This window comes from Canis lupus, chromosome 10, assembly GCF_003254725.2.
Source record: "Canis lupus dingo isolate Sandy chromosome 10, ASM325472v2, whole genome shotgun sequence".
In the NCBI taxonomy this organism is placed as follows: Eukaryota; Metazoa; Chordata; class Mammalia; order Carnivora; family Canidae; genus Canis; species Canis lupus.
The window spans coordinates 44323199-44342396 of record NC_064252.1 but is presented as its reverse complement, the minus strand read 5'-3'; the positions used below and the strand labels follow the sequence as shown (position 1 = coordinate 44342396).

The 19198-nt window shown below is 39.8% G+C and overlaps 1 protein-coding gene across 4 annotated transcripts; it reads left to right on the top strand.

Moving 5' to 3' along the window:
• The first annotated feature begins 1 nt into the window (after window position 1).
• On the top strand, window positions 2-18655 carry MRPL30 (mitochondrial ribosomal protein L30). Of its 4 annotated transcripts, none has more exons than XM_025464382.3 (7): window positions 16-144; window positions 839-906; window positions 5658-5735; window positions 7045-7125; window positions 17901-18047; window positions 18279-18352; window positions 18431-18655. In XM_025464382.3, exons 3-7 carry the CDS (start codon window positions 5685-5687, stop codon window positions 18561-18563), a joined length of 486 nt encoding a protein of 161 aa, XP_025320167.1. In that variant the 5' UTR covers window positions 16-144; window positions 839-906; window positions 5658-5684; the 3' UTR covers window positions 18564-18655. The 4 variants fall into 4 exon arrangements, with proteins under 4 accessions (XP_025320156.1, XP_025320167.1, XP_025320177.1 ...); XM_025464392.3 differs by lacking the exon at window positions 839-906 and adding an exon at window positions 1735-1871 and having other exon boundaries at window positions 20-144; XM_049115471.1 differs by lacking the exon at window positions 839-906 and adding an exon at window positions 1735-1884 and having other exon boundaries at window positions 20-144.
• The last annotated feature ends 543 nt before the right edge of the window (window positions 18656-19198 follow it).

Here is a 19198-nt window from a genome sequence, read left to right as displayed (position 1 = left end):
GCCTGCGCACTCTTTCGGTGCCTCTTGAGTGGGCGGGGCGTGGCCGGAACGGAAGTGCACGGTTTTGCTGTCGGCGCGCAGTGGGACGGACGGTTGGGTTCGCGGGTAGCCCCAGGTGGTCCTTCCTCTGTCCTCCTTTCCTCGGTGAGTCAAGTTCAGGCTGAGCACGTTTAGCCGTAGCTGGTGAGAGGGGAACGAATGGTGGCAAGTATTGCATTTTTGCCAGGAGTATGTCCCTGGGAACGCTGTGGTCTCCGATCCGGGCTGATTTTCCTACTGGATTCTGAGTTTGCGGGTCGCAGTCTCCTAGGTGGGCCTGCGCCCGGGTACCGTCCCGGGGTCGAGCATCCTACTTCCCAGCTCCGGAGCCACGCGGCTAGTGGGCCCCGACTGTGGGAGCCCGAGGGCCGAGCCGCCCAGGCAGGACCCCCAGTGGGAGAGGGAAGTCGCGTTCGTCTTAGTTTCTGTGCTTCTGTTTTATTATTTTCGTTTTTTCCGCTGCGGATCGGCGTAAGCTGAATTTTTTGTTAATGAAGATAAAAGCTTTCCTAATTGCATTTTAGAAGGCAAAAATCTTCCGAGGTTGGCAGTTAAAATATATGCCGTTTCACCAAAAGCTGTAATTTTGCAACCATGTTTCTTGATCGCCACCTACCCAGAGCTGTCTGTTCTGCTTTGTATTTTTCCCAAGAGGTGCTGATGAGGATGAGGGCTGCCTATGACTTGTTAGGCATTAGCAATTAAAAGAAGAGATACTTACTGCCTTCCGGTTTATTGAAAGAGAAATTCCGTGTTGTGCATTTCCGGTAATGTTTTCCCTCCTTTTGTCATTAAATAGATACATGAAACTGTTCAGACAACTGGGAGCCAAGCGGAAAATCACCTTGATAGCCTCACCCCCCAGGGGTATGTTAGCATTTTACTGATAGCCTTCCAGAGTTTGTCTGTGTTTACACACACATTCCTCTCCCACTAGGGGGGTCCTGCCTGGGTGGCTCGGCCCTCGGGCTCCCAGAGTCGGGCTGCGTGGCTCCGGAGCTGGGAAGTAGGATCCGCTTGACCCCGGGACGGTTCCCCGGGCGCAGGACCACCTAGGAGACTGCGACCCGCAAACTCAGAATCCAGTAGGAAAATCAGACCACGTCTGACACCACAGCGTTCCCAGCGACAAACTTCTGGCAAAAATGGAATACTTGCCACCATTCATTCACAGACTTTTTTTTTTTTTAATTTCAAGTTTCTTTTTATTTTATTTTATTTTATTTTATTTATTTATTCATGAGAGACACAGAGAGAGAGAGAGGCAGAGACAAAGGGAGAGGGAGAAGCAGGCTCCATGCAGGGAACCCGACGTGGGACTTGATCCCAGGACTCCAGAATCACACCCTGGGCTGAAGGCGGTGCTAAACCGCAGAGCCACCGGGGCTGCCCTCACAGACATTTTTTTTTTTTAATGTTAAAGCGATCATACTTCTCATGATGCATTTTTTTCCTTCTTTTGCACCTGTACAAGAAAAGTTATTGTACATTAGGAAACAGTATAGTTATTTCAAGATCCAAGAGTTTTGTGCCTTATTGACAATAACCTTTACTTTTTATTAAAACTTAGAATTTTTGACTGTCACCTTTTTTTTTTTTTAAGATTTTATTTATTTATTCATGAGAGAGAGGCAGAGACATAGACAGGGAGAAGCAGGCTTCTTGTGGGGAACCTGATGCATGTCTCCATCCCAGGACCCTGGATCATGACCTGAGCCAAAGGCAGTCGCTCAACCACTGAGCCACCCAGGCACGGCGAGTGTTGCACCTTCTCAAGTCTGTAAATTAAACTAAATTCAGTGAAAACTGATTGAGTGCCTAGTACAGGACAGGTATATGCTTTAGGTATGTGCTTGGGATACATCTGAATAGATGGGGCAGACCAAAAACAGAATTTAAAAATCATTGTCCTTGCAGAATGAACATGTTACTGGGTGGAGACAGTAAACAAAAACCTAACAAACTGTTAAGTGCTATGGAAAGAAAATCAGGTGGTATAAGAAGGAGTCTTGACAATTTTGAGGTGGGTCAAACTGTTAAGTAATGGAATAAGGATAGACCCTACTGAGAAAAGATTCGAGCCAAAAATTGAAAGAGGTAAGAGAAATTAACTTTGTGAATATCAAGAGCATTCCAGGAGAAAGAACTGCCAGTCCAAAGGAGTGCCTGGCAACTTCTAGGGCCTGGAAGGGGACCAGTATGTGTATTAAGAGTGATTGGAGGTGAGGTCCTAGAAGTGGAGGCTGAGGACTGGCTGTCGCTCCAATGCATTAGAGCTTTTTGTTATTTTAATCAATAAACTTTTTTGGAATAATATAGATTTTATAGAAAAGTTGTGAAGCTAGTACAGAGTTCCTATATATACCCCACACCTGATTTCCCCTTTTATTAACATCTTACATTAGTATGGTACATATGTTATAATTGATGAACCAATATTGATACATTGTTAACTAACATAATTCATTTGAATTTCTTAGTATTTACTAAATGTCCTTTTACTCTTTCAGAATCCCATTTAGCCATCATGTCTCCTTAGGCTTCTCTTGACTATGGCAGTTTCTCACTTTCCCTGTTTTTGGTGACCTTGACAGTTTAAAGGCACTCAATTTGAAGAGATACTGGTCAGATATTTTCCACAACGTCCATCAAATGGAGTTTGATGTTTTCCTCTCAGCCTGGTGTTCGGGGTTTGGGGGAAGAACACAGACACGAAGTGCCATTCCCATTCCATCATATCAAGGGTGCATGCTATCAACTTGACTTTTATCTCAGTTGATATAAACCATAATCATCTGGCTGACACAGTGTGAGGTTTCTCTAGTACACAGTTATTTTTTTCTCCTTTCTATGCTTTTCTCTGGGAGCAAGTTATTAAGCATAGCCCATACTTAAGAGATGAATGGTTTTAGGGACACCTAGGTGGCTCAGCAATTGAGCGTCTGCCTTTGGCCAAGGGCGTGATCCCCGAGTCCCCACATCGAGTCCCACATCGGGCTCCTTGCATAGAGCCTGCTTCTCCCTCTGCCTAGGTCTCTGCCTTTCTCTCTCTCTCTCTTTCTCTCTCTCAGCTTCTCATGAATAAATAAAATCTTAAAGAGAGAGAAAGAGATGAATGGTTTTGCTCCACCTCTTTGAGAGGGAATTATCTGCCTAAGTTATTTGGAATTCTTGTGTAAGAGCGGTTTGTTTCTTCTCTACCATTAATTTACTTCTTCATTTATTTATATGACTATGTAATCATGATTTTATGGTTTGGACTATAAGCCAATACTTTATTACTTCTTTGTTGCTTATATTGGTCTAGCCTTAGCCATTAGGAGCTCTTTGACATGGTCCTATGTCCCTTTGACATTCTCCCATCATTTTGACTTTTGAGTAGTTCCTTTCAAGTGTTACAAGATGCTCCAAGCTCATCTTTGTATATTCCCCGCTGTAGCCCTACAATCAGCCATTTCTCCACAGAGGCCTGGTTTCTTTTATTAGAGAATACTAAGATCAGGTGTTGGGTGTACTCATTGCTATTGGGACGCCATTGGTTTTTGCTCTTGTTAGCTAACAGAGCTAACCCACGTATACATACGTGTCTGTGATTATTTTCTAGATCCATCAGTCTCTCTATTTAGCTAACCATGAACTTGAACTCGAATCCTGTGCCATTGGATCACATGGGTTATTCTTGCTTTCTCCTCTTGGCTTGTATGTTACTTCTTACTCCAGCAGTTGGAGGTTTTGAGAAGAGTTGACATGATCAGATTTAGGATTTTATTTTATTTATTTTTTTAAATTTTTATTTATTTATGATAGTCACACAGAGAGAGAGAGAGAGAGAGGCAGAGACACAGGCAGAGGGAGAAGCAGGCTCCATGCACCGGGAGCCCGATGTGGGATTCGATCCCGGGTCTCCAGGATTGCGCCCTGGGCCAAAGGCAGGCGCCAAACCGCTGCGCCACCCAGGGATCCCAGATTTAGGATTTTAATGAGATGATTGCTGTCATGGAAAAGAGACTTTAGGGAAGTTGGAATGGAAGCCAGAAGGCCATGAGGAGGCTTTTGTTGAAATTTAAGTGGTAAGAAAAAGACTAACAAAGTGTGAGGCCAAATGAGTTGTGTTAGTCTATTATGTTTAACTTGAAGAAATATGGTAAAGAAAATACTTTATCATTACCTATTTGATTGGAGGCCAGAGGATTAAATAAGCGTCTCTTCTAAGGAAGCCTTGATACAAAATGTATTTAAACAACCAGCCAAGCAATGGCTGATGGTTTGACTAGATGTTGATTTGAACTAGAAGTTGTTAAATTGTATGGTAATGTTTGAAGTCTGAATGAGAGTTGTGAAATTTTGATGTACTTCTGAATTCTGAGTTGAGCAGACCATAGATCTAATCCATTAATTGATTCAGACATTCATAAACACTGGTTGCCTACTATTCATCAGATACTCTGCTAGATGCTGAGAGTAAAAACTGAACAAGACAAAATTCTGGCTTTCATGGCACTAAGGATTTAGTAGTTAACTCTTCTAAAACTGATACGTAGTTAATTTTGAGAGAGTGGTTCAGTTGCTGAAAATTTTTCTAAAGTCTGGCCCTTTTAATGAAACATCCTCCTTTGATTCCGACAACTTCATCACTTTGTCCATATCACAGAAAAGGCTTGAAGAGCTTGAGTGAGCCAGAATCTGGTGGATTCACTGAAATACAGCATTATATCCTATTTTGGTGCATTAGGATATTCTTATTACAGCTTTGTGATAATTTAATAATTTTATCATAGTATAAGTACCATTTATTGAGGGCTTCCTATGTGCTAAATACTGTCTTAGGTGTTTTCAGAATAACTCATTTGCAAGATAGATATTATTTTCATTCTTTTGGGAAAAAACTGAAGCACACAAATTAAGTGACCTACCCAAAATAAACATGTAGTTCATAAACCTAATCTTTCTGTTTTCAGTATACATCAGTATAGTAGGTTGTAGTTGTGCGACTCAAAAAACATAATTTTTTTACATCCTAGAAGCAATGCATATTTGTTAAGAATAGTTTAAAAATACAAACATGCAAAAAAAAGAAAGTTACAGCTTACTTTTTAATACAAAGGTGTTATGATTTAGTGAGAATACGCTGGATTGGGAATTAGGAGAATTGGGTTCCAGACTATATTCCTTGGATGCCCTTGGGTAAATGATTGAATTTTCATTCTCCACATACATGAGATAAGAAGGTTGTTAAATCTAGTTCAAGGGGTCTGGATTTCTTCAGTGCTTCTAGCCCTTTCATTTTTTGTGATTCTATAACAAAACATTCTTTGTGCTCATTGTTGAAGAAAAAATTTTAAACAATAGTAACCTCCTTTGCCCATTTTTGTTGAGTCAACCTAGCTTCTAACTCATTTGGCAAAAATGAGTTGTGGTTAATATATGATTACTACCTATGGTTTTGCTGAACTCCAAATAAGACATTTATTATTTATTGTATTAAAATAATAAGATTTTACTGTTAAACTATAAGTTTTATAATTAACTTGTTGTTTAGTTTTTTAATAGTACTGAAGTGGGCACCTGTCCATTTCCAAGACACATTTGACCCACAGATCTATTTCTGCTTGTCATAGCCCCTGAAGAGAAAGGTCAGCACAACCATGGCAGGGATTTTGCACTCAATAGTTCGGAGGCCCCCAGGCCGACTCCAAGTAAGTGTTTCTTTTCAAATATTATCTTATTTTAATTCCTTAATAACTATTTTTTTCTCTTGTGATTAACAAAACAAACAGGCAAGTTAAACTGCATAAGTTTTTTTTTGTGTATTAAGTTTTTATTTAATGTTAAGAGCCAACTTTTTTTTATGATTTATCTGCTCTTTTATCACTAAAGATTTGAAATAACAAAAGATCTTTTCCCAGAGAACATGCTAGTAAAAATGGCCAGTGTTGATTCCCCTTAATTTTTTAAAGTTTTAAGGTTTTTTTGTCTTTAATTCTGAAAAAAAGTATATTTTCAATTATAGAAAAATAGAACACTATGAAAGAGCAGAAAGAAGAAAAGCATTCTCCCAGAGACCATTAATGCTTGTATTTTCATATATTTCCTTCTAGTCTTTCTTACACAAATTGCAGCAGCTCAGCCTAATCTGTTCAGACCTCCTGCTGGCTATGGATGCTTTACATGCATTACCTTAACCTTAGATTAATTCTGTTGGTCAGTATTATTTCCTTTTTCTGTAGCAGACTGAGAGCAAGGGGACTGAAAGATTATAGAAAGGGAACAAGAGATAGGAACAAAGAGTGATGGCATTGTAGGGACTAGAAAGAAAACCAGAAACTCATTTCCTTTTACATTGTATTGTTGAAGGTGATTTATTGCACATTGTGTAGAGCAGGGGTTGGCAAACAACATCTGCAGATCAGATTCAGTCTGCCACCTGTTTTTTTGTAAACCAAGTTTCATCGGAATGTAGCCACCCCCCCATCCTTGTTGTTCGGGGGCCCCTTTTGCCCTACCAAGGCAGAGTTGAAAGTCAGCAATGGAAACTGGACAGCCCAAAGCTGGAAATATTTCCTGTCTGGCCCTATACAGAAAAATATTCCAAACTCCTGTTCAAGAAGTCTGTATTTCATTCATATGTGGAGTTTAAGAAACAAGACAGATGAACATAGGGGCAAAAAGAAAAAGAGAGGGCAAACCAGAAAACAGACTCTATAGAGAACAAACTATGGGTTGCTGCCAGGGGAAAAACATGGGCTGAATGGGTGATGGGGATTAAGGAGGGCACTTGTGATGAGCACCAACTGTTGTGTGTTAAGTGGTGAATTCACTAAATTCCACATCTGAAACTAATATTGCACTGTATGTAAAGAAACTGGAATTTAAATAAAAACATGGAAAAGTATGTATTTACATGCTTTTTGCTTTCTAATGTGACTTTTGTCACCTACAAATTGATGGGTATGGATTTCTGCATTAACCAGAGTTCTTAAAAAATTGTTTTATTTCATGCTTTAGACCGTGACAAAAGGTGTAGAGCCTCTTATTTGTACGGACTGGATTCGTCACAAATTTACAAAGTCAAGAATTCCGGATAAAGTAAGAAGGGTTTGGGGTGGTTTTTTTAGTATTACTATTTTTTTAAGCATGCGATGGTTTAAAAGGTACCTACTTTTGTAATATTGAAAACTTTTATGTTAAATTATTTCTGGATGTTGGCGGTAGAATTTATCTAAATAATGACTTTTTTAAAAAAATGTGCCAATAATGACTTTTTTTTAAAAAATGTGCCACTGGCCTTTGTAGTAGTAGGTTTTTATCATCTTAGAATTTGTTTATTCCTGCTTGGGTTTTTTTGCCTTAATACTTTGTGTTTTCAATCACTATTGTCCTCAGAAAACAATGAGCCTTCTTCCTGCTCAGACACTGTCATTGTAGCTCTGTGTTCACTTTCTGTATTGACTATTGCAACTTGGAATCTTTGATTTTTCCTGCTAGATTTATGTGTACATATCATTCTTTCAGAAAACACTAGCTAAGCATTCTATTGATTTTTATTTTGTTTCATTTTTTTAAATGACTTTATTTCTTAGAGTAGTTTCTTAGAGCAGCTTTTATCTCTTAGAAAAACTGAACAGAAAGTACAGAGAGTTCCTGTTTACTTCCTCCCCCAACATATATAGTTTACCCTATAATTAATGTTTTAATTGTTAACATAATTAACATTCTAATACATTTATTAGAATTTATGGACCAGTATTAACAGATTGTTTTTTTAACAGATTATTATTAACCAAAATTCTTAGATTGTGTCAGAGTTTACTGTCAGTGCTATACATTTTATGACTTTTGACAAATACACAGTATCCTGTGTTATTAGGGTATCATACAAATAGTTTCACTGCCCTAAAAATCCTCTGTGCTTCACCTGTTCATCCCTCCCTCTCATCTCTCAACTTATAGCAACTACTGACATTTTTAATGACTGTCTTTATAGTTTTGCCTTTCCCAGAATATCATATAGTTGGAATCCTACAGTATGTAGCTCTTTCACACTGGCTATGTTTACATAGCAGTATGCCATGTGATGTCTTAATGTCTTACCACCATGATTGATAGCTTTTTATGTATTTGTTAACTATATGTAATCAAAAGAATGATAAATCATGAGTTAACTAAAAAAAGCTGGATAGAATTAAGGAAAAACATGAATTAGATCAAGTTCTTTTCCATTAAAGTAACTGGAGACTCAGAAATCAAACAAGGTTATAGAAATAATGAAAACTATATTTTTATAACCTGAGTTTTATGCCTGTGCAACTCATTTCTTTTTACTACAAATAACATTTGGTTGTATGGATATACCATAGTTTGTTTAGCCATTCACCTACTGAAGGACATCTTAATTGCTTCCAATTTTTGGCAGTAGTGAATAAAGCTGCTGTAAACATTTGCATGTGGGTTTTTGTGTGGGCATAAGTTTTTAACTCATTTGAGGTAAATACCTAAGAATGTAATTATGCAGTTGATGGTATATATGGAAAAGACATTTAGTTTTTAAAGCTTGGGTTTTTTTTGTGTGTTTTTTCCCCCTAATTTTTTGTGCTGCAGCAAAATATATGTAAAATGTACTTTCTTAACCATTGTAAGTATATGTTTCAGTGGTATTTTTTTTTAATTTATTTTTTATTGGTGTTCAATTTACTAACATACAGAATAACCCCCAGTGCCCGTCACCCATTCACTCCCACCCCCCGCCCTCCTCCCCTTCTACCACCCTTAGTTCATTTCCCAGAGTTAGCAGTCTTTACGTTCTGTCTCCCTTTCTGATATTTCCCACACATTTCTTCCCCCTTCCCTTATATTCCCTTTCACTATTATTTATATTCCCCAAATGAATGAGAACATATAATGTTTGTCCTTCTCCGACTGGCTTACTTCACTCAGCATAACACCCTCCAGTTCCATCCACGTTGAAGCAAATGGTGGGTATTTGTCATTTCTAATAGCTGAGTAATATTCCATTGTATACATAAACCACATCTTCTTTATCCATTCATCTTTCGTTGGACACCGAGGCTCCTTCCACACTTTGGCTATCGTGGCCATTGCTGCTATAAACATCGGGGTGCAGGTGTCCCGGCGTTTCATTGCATCTGTATCTTTGGGGTAAATCCCCAACAGTGCAATTGCTGGGTCGTAGGGCAGGTATATTTTTAACTGTTTGAGGAACCTCCACACAGTTTTCCAGAGTGGCTGCACCAGTTCACATTCCCACCAACAGTGTATGAGGGTTCCCTTTTCTCCACATCCTCTCCAACATTTGTTGTTTCCTGCCTTGTTAATTTTCCCCATTCTCACTGGTGTGAGGTGGTATCTCATTGTGGTTTTGATTTGTATTTCCCTGATGGCAAGTGATGCAGAGCATTTTCTCAGGTGCATGTTGGCCATGTCTATGTCTTCCTCTGTGAGATTTCTGTTCATGTCTTTTGCCCATTTCATGATTGGATTGTTTGTTTCTTTGGTGTTGAGTTTAATAAGTTCTTTATAGATCTTGGAAACTAGCCCTTTATCTGATATGTCCTTTGCAAATATCTTCTCCCATTCTGTAGGTTGTCTTTGAGTTTTGTTGACTGTATCCTTTGCTGTGCAAAAGCTTCTTATCTTGATGGTCCCAATAGTTCATTTTTGCTTTTGTTTCTTTTGCCTTCGTGGATGTATCTTGCAAGAAGTTACTATGGCCGAGTTCAAAAAGGGTGTTGCCTGTGTTCTTCTCTAGGATTTTGATGGAATCTTGTCTCACATTTAGATCTTTCATCCATTTTGAGTTTATCTTTGTGTATGGTGAAAGAGAGTGGTCTAGTTTCATTCTTCTGCATGTGGATGTCCAATTTTCCCAGCACCATTTATTGAAGAGACTGTCTTTCTTCCAATGGATAGTCTTTCCTCCTTTATCAAATATTAGTTGCCCATAAAGTTCAGGGTCCACTTCTGGATTCTCTATTCTGTTCCACTGATCTATGTGTCTGTTTTTGTGCCAGTACCACACTGTCTTGATGACCACAGCTTTGTAGTACAACCTGAAATCTGGCATTGTGATGCCCCCAGATATGGTTTTCTTTTTTAAAATTCCCCTGGCTATTCGGGGTCTTTTCTGATTCCACACAAATCTTAAAATAATTTGTTCTAACTCTCTGAAGAAAGTCCATGGTATTTTGATAGGGATTGCATTAAACGTGTATATTGCCCTGGGTAACATTGACATTTTCACAATATTAATTCTGCCAATCCATGAGCATGGAATATTTTTCCATCTCTTTGTGTCTTCCTCCATTTCTTTCAGAAGTGTTCTATAGTTTTGAGGGTATAGATCCTTTACCTCTTTGGTTAGGTTTATTCCTAGGTATCTTATGCTTTTGGGTGCAATTGTAAATGGGATTGACTCCTTAATTTCTCTTTCTTCAGTCTCATTGTTAGTGTATAGAAATGCCACTGACTTCTGGGCATTGATTTTGTATCCTGCCACGCTACCGAATTGCTGTATGAGTTCTATCAATCTTGGGGTGGAGACTTTTGGGTTTTCTATGTAGAGTATCATGTCATCGGCGAAGAGGGAGAGTTTGACTTCTTCTTTGCCAATTTGAATGCCTTTAATGTCTTTTTGTTGTCTGATTGCTGAGGCTAGGACTTCCAGTACTATGTTGAACAGCAGTGGTGAGAGTGGACATCCCTGTCTTGTTCCTGATCTTAGGGGAAAGGCTCCCAGTGCTTCCCCATTGAGAATGATATTTGCTGTGGGCTTTTCATAGATGGCTTTTAAGATGTCGAGGAATGTTCCCTCTATCCCTACACTCTGAAGAGTTTTGATCAGGAATGGATGCTGTATTTTGTCAAATGCTTTCTCTGCATCCAATGAGAGGATCATATGGTTCTTGGTTTTTCTCTTGCTGATATGATGAATCACATTGATTGTTTTACGGGTGTTGAACCAGCCTTGTGTCCCAGGGATAAATCCTACTTGGTCATGGTGAATAATTTTCTTAATGTACTGTTGGATCCTATTGGCCAGTATCTTGTTGAGAATTTTTGCATCCATGTTCATCAGAGATATTGGTCTGTAATTCTCCTTTTTGGTGGGGTCTTTGTCTGGTTTTGGAATTAAGGTGATGCTGGCCTCATAGAACGAATTTGGAAGTACTCCCTCTCTTTCTATCTTTCCAAACAGCTTTAGGAGAATAGGTATGGTTTCTTCTTTAAACGTTTGATAAAATTCCCCTGGGAAGCCATCTGGCCCTGGACTCTTGTGTCTTGGGGGGTTTTTGATGACTGCTTCAATTTCCTCCCTGGTTATTGGCCTGTTCAGGTTTTCTATTTCTTCCTGTTCCAGTTTTGGTAGTTTGTGGCTTTCCAGGAATGCGTCCATTTCTTCTAGATTGCCTAATTTATTGGCGTATAGCTGTTCATAATATGTTTTTAAAATCGTTTGTATTTCCTTGGTGTTGGTAGTGATCTCTCCTTTCTCATTCATGATTTTATTAATTTGAGTCTTCTCTCTCTTCTTTTTAATAAGGCTGGCTAATGGTTTATCTATCTTGTTAATTCTTTCAAAGAACCAACTCCTGGTTTTGTTGATCTGTTCCACAGTTCTTCTGGTCTCGATTTCGTTGAGTTCTGCTCGAATCTTTATTAACTCCCTTCTTCTCTTGGGTGTAGGATCTATTTGCTGTTTTTTCTCTAGCTCCTTTATGTGTAAGGTTAGCTTTTGTAATTGAGTTCTCTCCAGTTTTTGAATGGATGCTTGTATTGCGATGTATTTCCCCCTTAGGACTGCTTTTGCTGCATCGCAAAGATTTTGAACGGTTGTATCTTCATTCTCATTAGTTTCCATGAATCTTTTTAATTCTTCCTTAATTTCCTGGTTGACCCTTTTATCTTTTAGCAGGATGGTCCTTAACCTCCACGTGTTTGAGGTCCTTCCAAACTTCTTGTTGTGATTTAGTTCTAATTTCAAGGCATTATGGTCTGAGAATATGCAGGGGACAATCCCAATCTTTTGGTATCGGTTCAGACCCGATTTGTGACCCAATATGTGGTCTATTCTGGAGAAAGTTCCATGTGCGCTTGAGAAGAATGTGTATTCAGTTGAGTTTGGATGTAAAGTTCTGTAGATATCTGTGAAATCCATCTGGTCCAGTGTATCATTTAAAGCTCTCGTTTCTTTGGAGATGTTGTGCTTAGAAGACCTATCGAGTATAGAAAGAGCTAGATTGAAGTCACCAAGTATAAGTGTATTATTATCTAAGTATTTCTTCACTTTGGTTAATAATTGATTTATATATTTGGCAGCTCCCACATTCGGGGCATATATATTGAGGATTGTTAAGTTCTCTTTGAATAGATCCTTTAAGTATGAGATAGTGTCCCTCTTCATCTCTCACTACAGTCTTTGGGGTAAATTTTAGTTTATCTGATATAAGGATGGCTACCCCTGCTTTCTTTTGAGGACCATTCGAATGGTAAATGGTTCTCCAACCTTTTATTTTCAGGCTGTAGGTGTCCTTCTGTCTAAAATGAGTCTCTTGTAGACAGCAAATAGATGGGTCCTGCTTTTTTATCCAGTCTGAAACCCTGCGCCTTTTGATAGGGTCATTAAGCCCGTTCACATTCAGAGTTACTATTGAGAGATATGAGTTTAGTGTCATCATGATATCTATTCAGTCCTTGTTTTTGTGGACTGTTCCACTGAACTTCTTCTTAAAGGGGAATTTTAAGAGTCCCCCTTAAAATTTCTTGCAGAGCTGGTTTGGAGGTCACATATTCTTTTAGTTGCTGCCTGTCTTGGAAGCTCTTTATCTCTCCTTCCATTTTGAATGAGAGCTTGCTGGATAAAGTATTCTTGGTTGCATGTTCTTCTCATTTAGGACCCTGAATATATCCTGCCAGCCCTTTCTGGCCTGCCAGGTCTCTGTGGAGAGGTCTGCTGTTACCCTAATACTCCTCCCCATAAAAGTCAGGGATTTCTTGTCTCTTGCTGCTTTAAGGATCTTCTCTTTATCTTTGGAATTTGCAAGCTTCACTATTAAATGTCGAGGTGTTGAACGGTTTTTATTGATTTTAGGGGGGATCTCTATATTTCCTGGATCTGAATGCCTGTTTCCCTTCCCAGATTAGGAAAGTTTTCAGCTAGAATTTGTTCAAATACATATTCTGGCCCTCTGTCCCTTTCGGCGCCCTCGGGAACCCCAATTAAACGTAGGTTTTTCTTCCTCAGGCTGTCGTTTATTTCCCTTAATCTATCCTCATGGTCTTTTAATTGTTTGTCTCTTTTTTCCTCAGTTTCCCTCTTTGCCATCAACTTGTCTTCTATGTCACTCACTCGTTCTTCCACCTCGTTAACCCTCGTCGTTAGGACTTCTAGTTTGGATTGCATCTCATTCAATTGATTTTTAATTTCTGCCTGATTAGCTCTAAATTCTGCAGTCATGAAGTCTCTTGAGTCCTTTATACTTTTTTCTAGAGCCACCAGTAGCTGTATAATAGTGCTTCTGAATTGGCTTTCTGACATTGAATTGTAATCCAGATTTTGTAACTCTGTGGGAGAGAGGACTGTTTCTGATTCTTTCTTTTGAGGTGAGGTTTTCCTTCTAGTCATTTTGCTTAGTGCAGAGTGGCCAAAAGCAAGTTGTATTGGGAAAAAGAGAAAAAGAGAGGAGAGAAAGAAGGAAAGAAAAGAGAAAGAGAAAAAAAAAAGGGAAGAAAAAAAAACGAAAAAAAAAAAAAGAAAAAGAGAAAGAAAAAGAAAGGAGAAAAAAAAGGGGGTGGGGGAAGGAAACAAATCAAAAAGCAAAACAAAACAAAACAAAACAAAAAAAAAAAGAACCACCGGGGAGTATCTTCTGATTCTGTATACTTTAAGTCCCTTGGCTTCTCCTGGAAGTTGTCAGTCTAGCTGGTCTTCTGGGGGAGGGGCCTGTTGTGCTGATTTTCAGGTGTTAGCAGTTGGGGGAGCTGCTGTGCCCCTGCCTGGTGCAGGGCTCAGTGGGGGTTGTTTACCCCGTGAGGCCGCAGGAGGAACAGCCCCAGTGGCGGGGCAGCTCTGGAAACCTGGATTCAGCTCCGGCAGGAACTCCGTCTGCAGGGCCTGGAGGCTCCGGGGCGGGGCCGCTGATCTGCTCAGCTCGGGGGAGGAGCGTCCTTGCTGTCCTGGACCCTCCCGGCCTCTGCCTGTCCCGGGGGAGGCCGGATCCTGGGCTGTGTCCCGGCGCCCTGTGCTCCGGAGCCTGCGCTGTTGGATTCGCGCTCCCGGGCCGCGCAACCCCCTCCGCGGAGCTGCTGCCCGAGCCCCTCCGAGCTGCCGAGCTGCTCCTGGAACCGCGCAGCCCCCTCCGCACGGAGCCTCTTCCTCTGCCCAATCCCCTCCGAGCTGCTCCCGGGGCCGTGCAGCCCCCTCCGCGGAGCCGCCGCCCGAGCCCCTCCGAGCTGCTCCGGGTCCCGCCGGGTCCCGCCGTGCGCGCTGCAGCCCTTAGGGAGCTCGGCGCACTCTCCTGGGCGCGCAGTTGGTCTGTTACTGTCTCAGGGAACCCGAGGGCATCCTCGCCCTCCTGGGTCCTGGTCCAACTCCCTGCGAGCCCCTTTCCGCCCGGGAAGGTCGGTGCAGCTCCTGCGTCTCCGGGACGGGGCTCTCCTGTCCTGGGGACACTCGCCCCGGCCTCAGCCCGGCTCCTCGCGGGGCCCCTCCCCCTTGGAGGCCTTTGTTTCTTTACTTCTTTTTCCCCGTCTTCCTACCTTGATAGAAGCGCGAACTCTTCTCACTGTAGCATTCCAGCTGGTCTCTCTTTAATTCTCAGGCCGAATTCATAGATTTTCAGGATGATTGGAAGGTTTTCTAGGTAATTTGGTGGAGACAGGTGATTTGGAGACCCTACTCTTCCGCCATCTTGCTCCTCCCCGTTTCAGTGGTATTAAATACAGTCATATTGTCTTGCAGAGCCATCACCACCATCCATCTCCAGAATTCATCATCTTACAATACTGAAACGCTGTTCTCATTAAATAATAGCTACCCATTCCCTCCTTCCCCCAGCCCCTGGCAACCACCATTCTCCATTGATTTAACTTTTCTTTTTTAAGATTTTATTTATTTACTTGAGAGAGAGTACAAGCTAGAGAGAGAACATGAGTCAGAGGAAGAGGCAGAGGGAGAAGCAAGCTCCCTACTGAGCAAGGAGCCAGACTCCGGACTCAATCCCAGGACTCTCGGATCATGTCCTGAACCAAAGGCAGATGCTTAACCAACTGAGGCACCCAGGTGCCCCGATCTTTTTCTTAAAGATCAAATAATATTGATCTGTTGACTGTTACTTTGACTGTTTCAACACCCTTAATATGCTTGATGTTCTCTTATCAGAAACCTCTTTGTTTTTCAGGTATGGCCTTTCAGCTGCTATCCTTCCCATAATTGTATTGTCTTAAATCTTTTCCTGTTTCTTAGTCTGTAAAGTTCTGGAATAAAAGCATAGATACAAATATTACCATTCCTTTAAAATGTGCAAAGCAGTGATTTTGATTGCCATCTGTAGCAAATGTGAAAACTCAAACTTCATGGAAATGACTTTTTTTTTTTTTTAAGATTTTATTTACTTTATTTATTTATTCATAGAGACAGACAGAGAGAGAGAGAGAGAGAGGCAGAGACACAAGCAGAGGGAGAAGCAGGCATCATACAGAGAGCCTGACATGGGACTCGATCCTGGGTCTTCAGGATCACGCCTTGGGCTGCAGGCAGCGCTAAACCGCTGCGCCACCAGGGCTGCCCTGGAAATGACTCTTGAGATGTGTACCTCTAGTACTTGCCTGTATTCTGAATCTATTCATATATTCTCAAATGATCCCTAGACCCAGTTCTTTGATAACTCAGGTATTTCAGGTTAAACCTATCTAAAATGAAACTTATCTTCTTACTTTATCTCTAAACAACCAAACAAAAGAGGATACTTGGCCTATCTTAGTTATGCCAATTAATGCTACCATCCTCTGCCTGATTTCCCAGACCAGAGACCCCTGAGTCCATCTCAGCCCCTCCTATTCCTTCATCTAGTACAAACCCATCTATAATTTTATTGCTCAGAGTCCCCAGATGAGTCCCTTTTCTGTTGGAGCTGCTGTAGTTCAGGCTTCTGAACCACGGCTACAAGTGCTTCTTAGTACCAGACTCCCACTCCCACCCCATTTTATCCTCTTCTGAGTATATTCTTTCTGAGTCTCTCAAAACTTTAGTCATGTTTTCTTTAAATCTGTAATCTTAAGTAGCTTCTGAAAATCTCTGCCAGGCTCAGCACAATTGAATAGTTTAACCTCATCCCCTACATTGCTTTTCATGGTTTTTTCCTACTCCAGCTACACAGAATCACTTAGTTTTCCCAAATATTTGATGCTTTTTACACTGTTTCTTGATCACTGGTTCTTTGTATCTTCTTTTCTTTGGTGTGGCTGCCCCGTTCTCTGTCTGCCACCATTCTTCTCACCCTGCATCTCTTCAAAACCCCTAGAAAATACAAAGGAACAAAAAGAACTGAAATGCACTCTTAATCTTACCTACCTGGAGACTGTCAACACCCTACCCTCCACATCCTATTTTGTTGTAGGTTCCTAAAGATGTGAATCATCTCATGTATAATGCTTCTCTTGTTGGTTTCTTCATTTAGCAATATAATGGGACTCTCTCAGTGGATAAGTTTCTACAATATTATTTTTTATGATTAAATTATACCCTTTTTGACTAAAGTACCATATTTTGTATGTGTTTCCTTGTTCTAATTCCCCAGAGGTATGACTGTTGATCTAATGTCTTTGAGATGTTTATACATACATACGTGTGTGTGTATATAACATGATTTCTTAATTTGATATTTATGTAATATATCACATATACACACCCATGTATTTTGGTACAGATAAAACAAATACAAGATCCTACTACACATGGTTGTGTGGAATTTTTTTCTCCTCAAGAATGTATTATGACCATCCTTCAAATTAGTAGCTGCTAAAATAGTATACCCTTTTGTTTTAATGGCAGCATTGTATCCCGTGGGATACATCATAATTTATTTAGTTGTATCATATTTTATTTGGATTTGTTATCATTAGTTTGTTCGTTTTATTTAGAATGTATGCATTGTAATTCTTTTAGTTATTCCATGAGGAACATGGATGTGGCCTTTAGTTTTTTCAGTATTACAAATAGTGTTACCATGTACATTCTTATTCAGTACATTTTATGTTCTTAGGGAAGTTTTTCTTGGGATAGCTAACTCGAACATTTTGATTCTTAGAGAATCAGTTCAAATGGCAGCTCTGTGGAGCTGCTTCTAATCCTTCATAGGCAGTCATTTATTTGTCTGTACTCTTCAAGTACTCTGTACTTATTTTCTTATGATACTCGTGTTATTTTCATTTTACGCTAATTTTTGTTCCCCTGCTTGAATGGAGGGGAGGGATACAGCCACACCCAGCTTACATAGTGCTAATATATTGTCCTGGCATTTGAAGTCTTTAGTGTCCTCTGGTTGCTCCTGCTTCACTCTTAAATAAAACAATCTGTTGCCTATGTGATATGTTTTTCAGAGTACAGAATTTTTCAGAGTAAGAATTTTCTAAATTCTTAGAGTTTGTCTAAGTAATCAGACTGGTATAAATAAATGTTCAATTTGAGGATGAGGATCACAGAAAGATTTGAGATGAGATCATTATGTAGTTGTTTGGGTTTTTGTTTGGTTGGGTTTTTTGGTTTTTGTTTGTTTTTTTTTTTTAAGAAAAAAGATGCAGAAACTGTGTAAATTGAAAATTTACTGTTTATAATTTTTCTTTCTTAGGTATTTCAACCTTCACCTGCAGATCATGAAAAATATGGTGGGGATCCACAGCACCCTCATAAACTGCATATTGTTACCAGAATAAAAAGTACAAAGAGACGTCCATATTGGGAAAAAGATATAATAAAGATGCTTGGATTAGAAAAAGTATGCAACTATTTAAGTCCTCTTAAGTGTTGCCTAAATTTGCTTTAAATTTTATAATTTTTAAACTTAAAGGTATATTTTTATTATTTCTTTTCTTTAAATGTATTATTTAAGTGTAATTTATTTGAAACTTTGATTTAGACAGAATAAGTCTTCATCTTAACATTTTGCAGACAACATGGGATCATCTGCTTTGAAACGGATCCATTACATTTTTTCCTTTCTTTATAGGCACATACTCCTCAAGTTCACAAGAATATCCCTTCAGTGAATGCAAAACTGAAAGTGGTTAAGCATTTGATAAGGTTTGTTGTTCATTACTTCAGCTATTTTTAACAGTTTGTTGCCTAGTATGATTCTAAAAGCATATTCTTATGTCACAGGATCAAGCCCCTGAAGCTGCCACAGGGACTTCCAACAGAGGAGGACATGTCTAACACGTGCCTCAAGAGCACTGGGGAATTAATAGTGCGGTGGCATCTAAACCCTGTAGATCAGGAAGCTGTTAAGTCCTAATTGCAGAGCAATTTCATATTAAAAAATATAAATCATTTAAAGGTAGTGAGAAAGTGTTCTCATTAAAATATATTTTAAATAGTTGTCATTTTCACTGTCTAAACATGGTGTGATTCTTCCTTAAATAGCCTTGGAGGTTTCAGTGCTATTATTTGGTCTCTCTTTCTCTTTTTTCCCTCTGATAGTTTCATTGCAGAATGGGCAAGAATAGTGTTATTTGAACATCTGGGTTCAGATGTCACCTAGCAATAACTATTGACTTTTTAAAAATACTGTTTTCTCTTTTAATTGAATTCAACAAATTCTGTGACTGTCTTTTTGAGTGAGCAGCCTGTTATGTGTAGAGAAATGCACAGCTGGGGCTCTCTGGGTGGCTCAGTGGTTTAGTACTTGCCTTTGGCCCAGGGAGTGATCCTGGAGTCCCGGGGATTGAGTCCCACATCAGGCTCTCTGCATGGAGCCTGCTTCTCCCTCTGCCTGTGTCTCTGCCTCTCTCTTTCTCTCTCTCTCTCTGTGTGTGTGTTTGTGTCTCTCATGAATAAATACATAAAATCTTAAAAAAAGAGAGAGAGAAATGCACAACTGACCAGAACATGGTCCCTACCCATCAGGAGCTTTGTCTGTTTTGCTAGAAA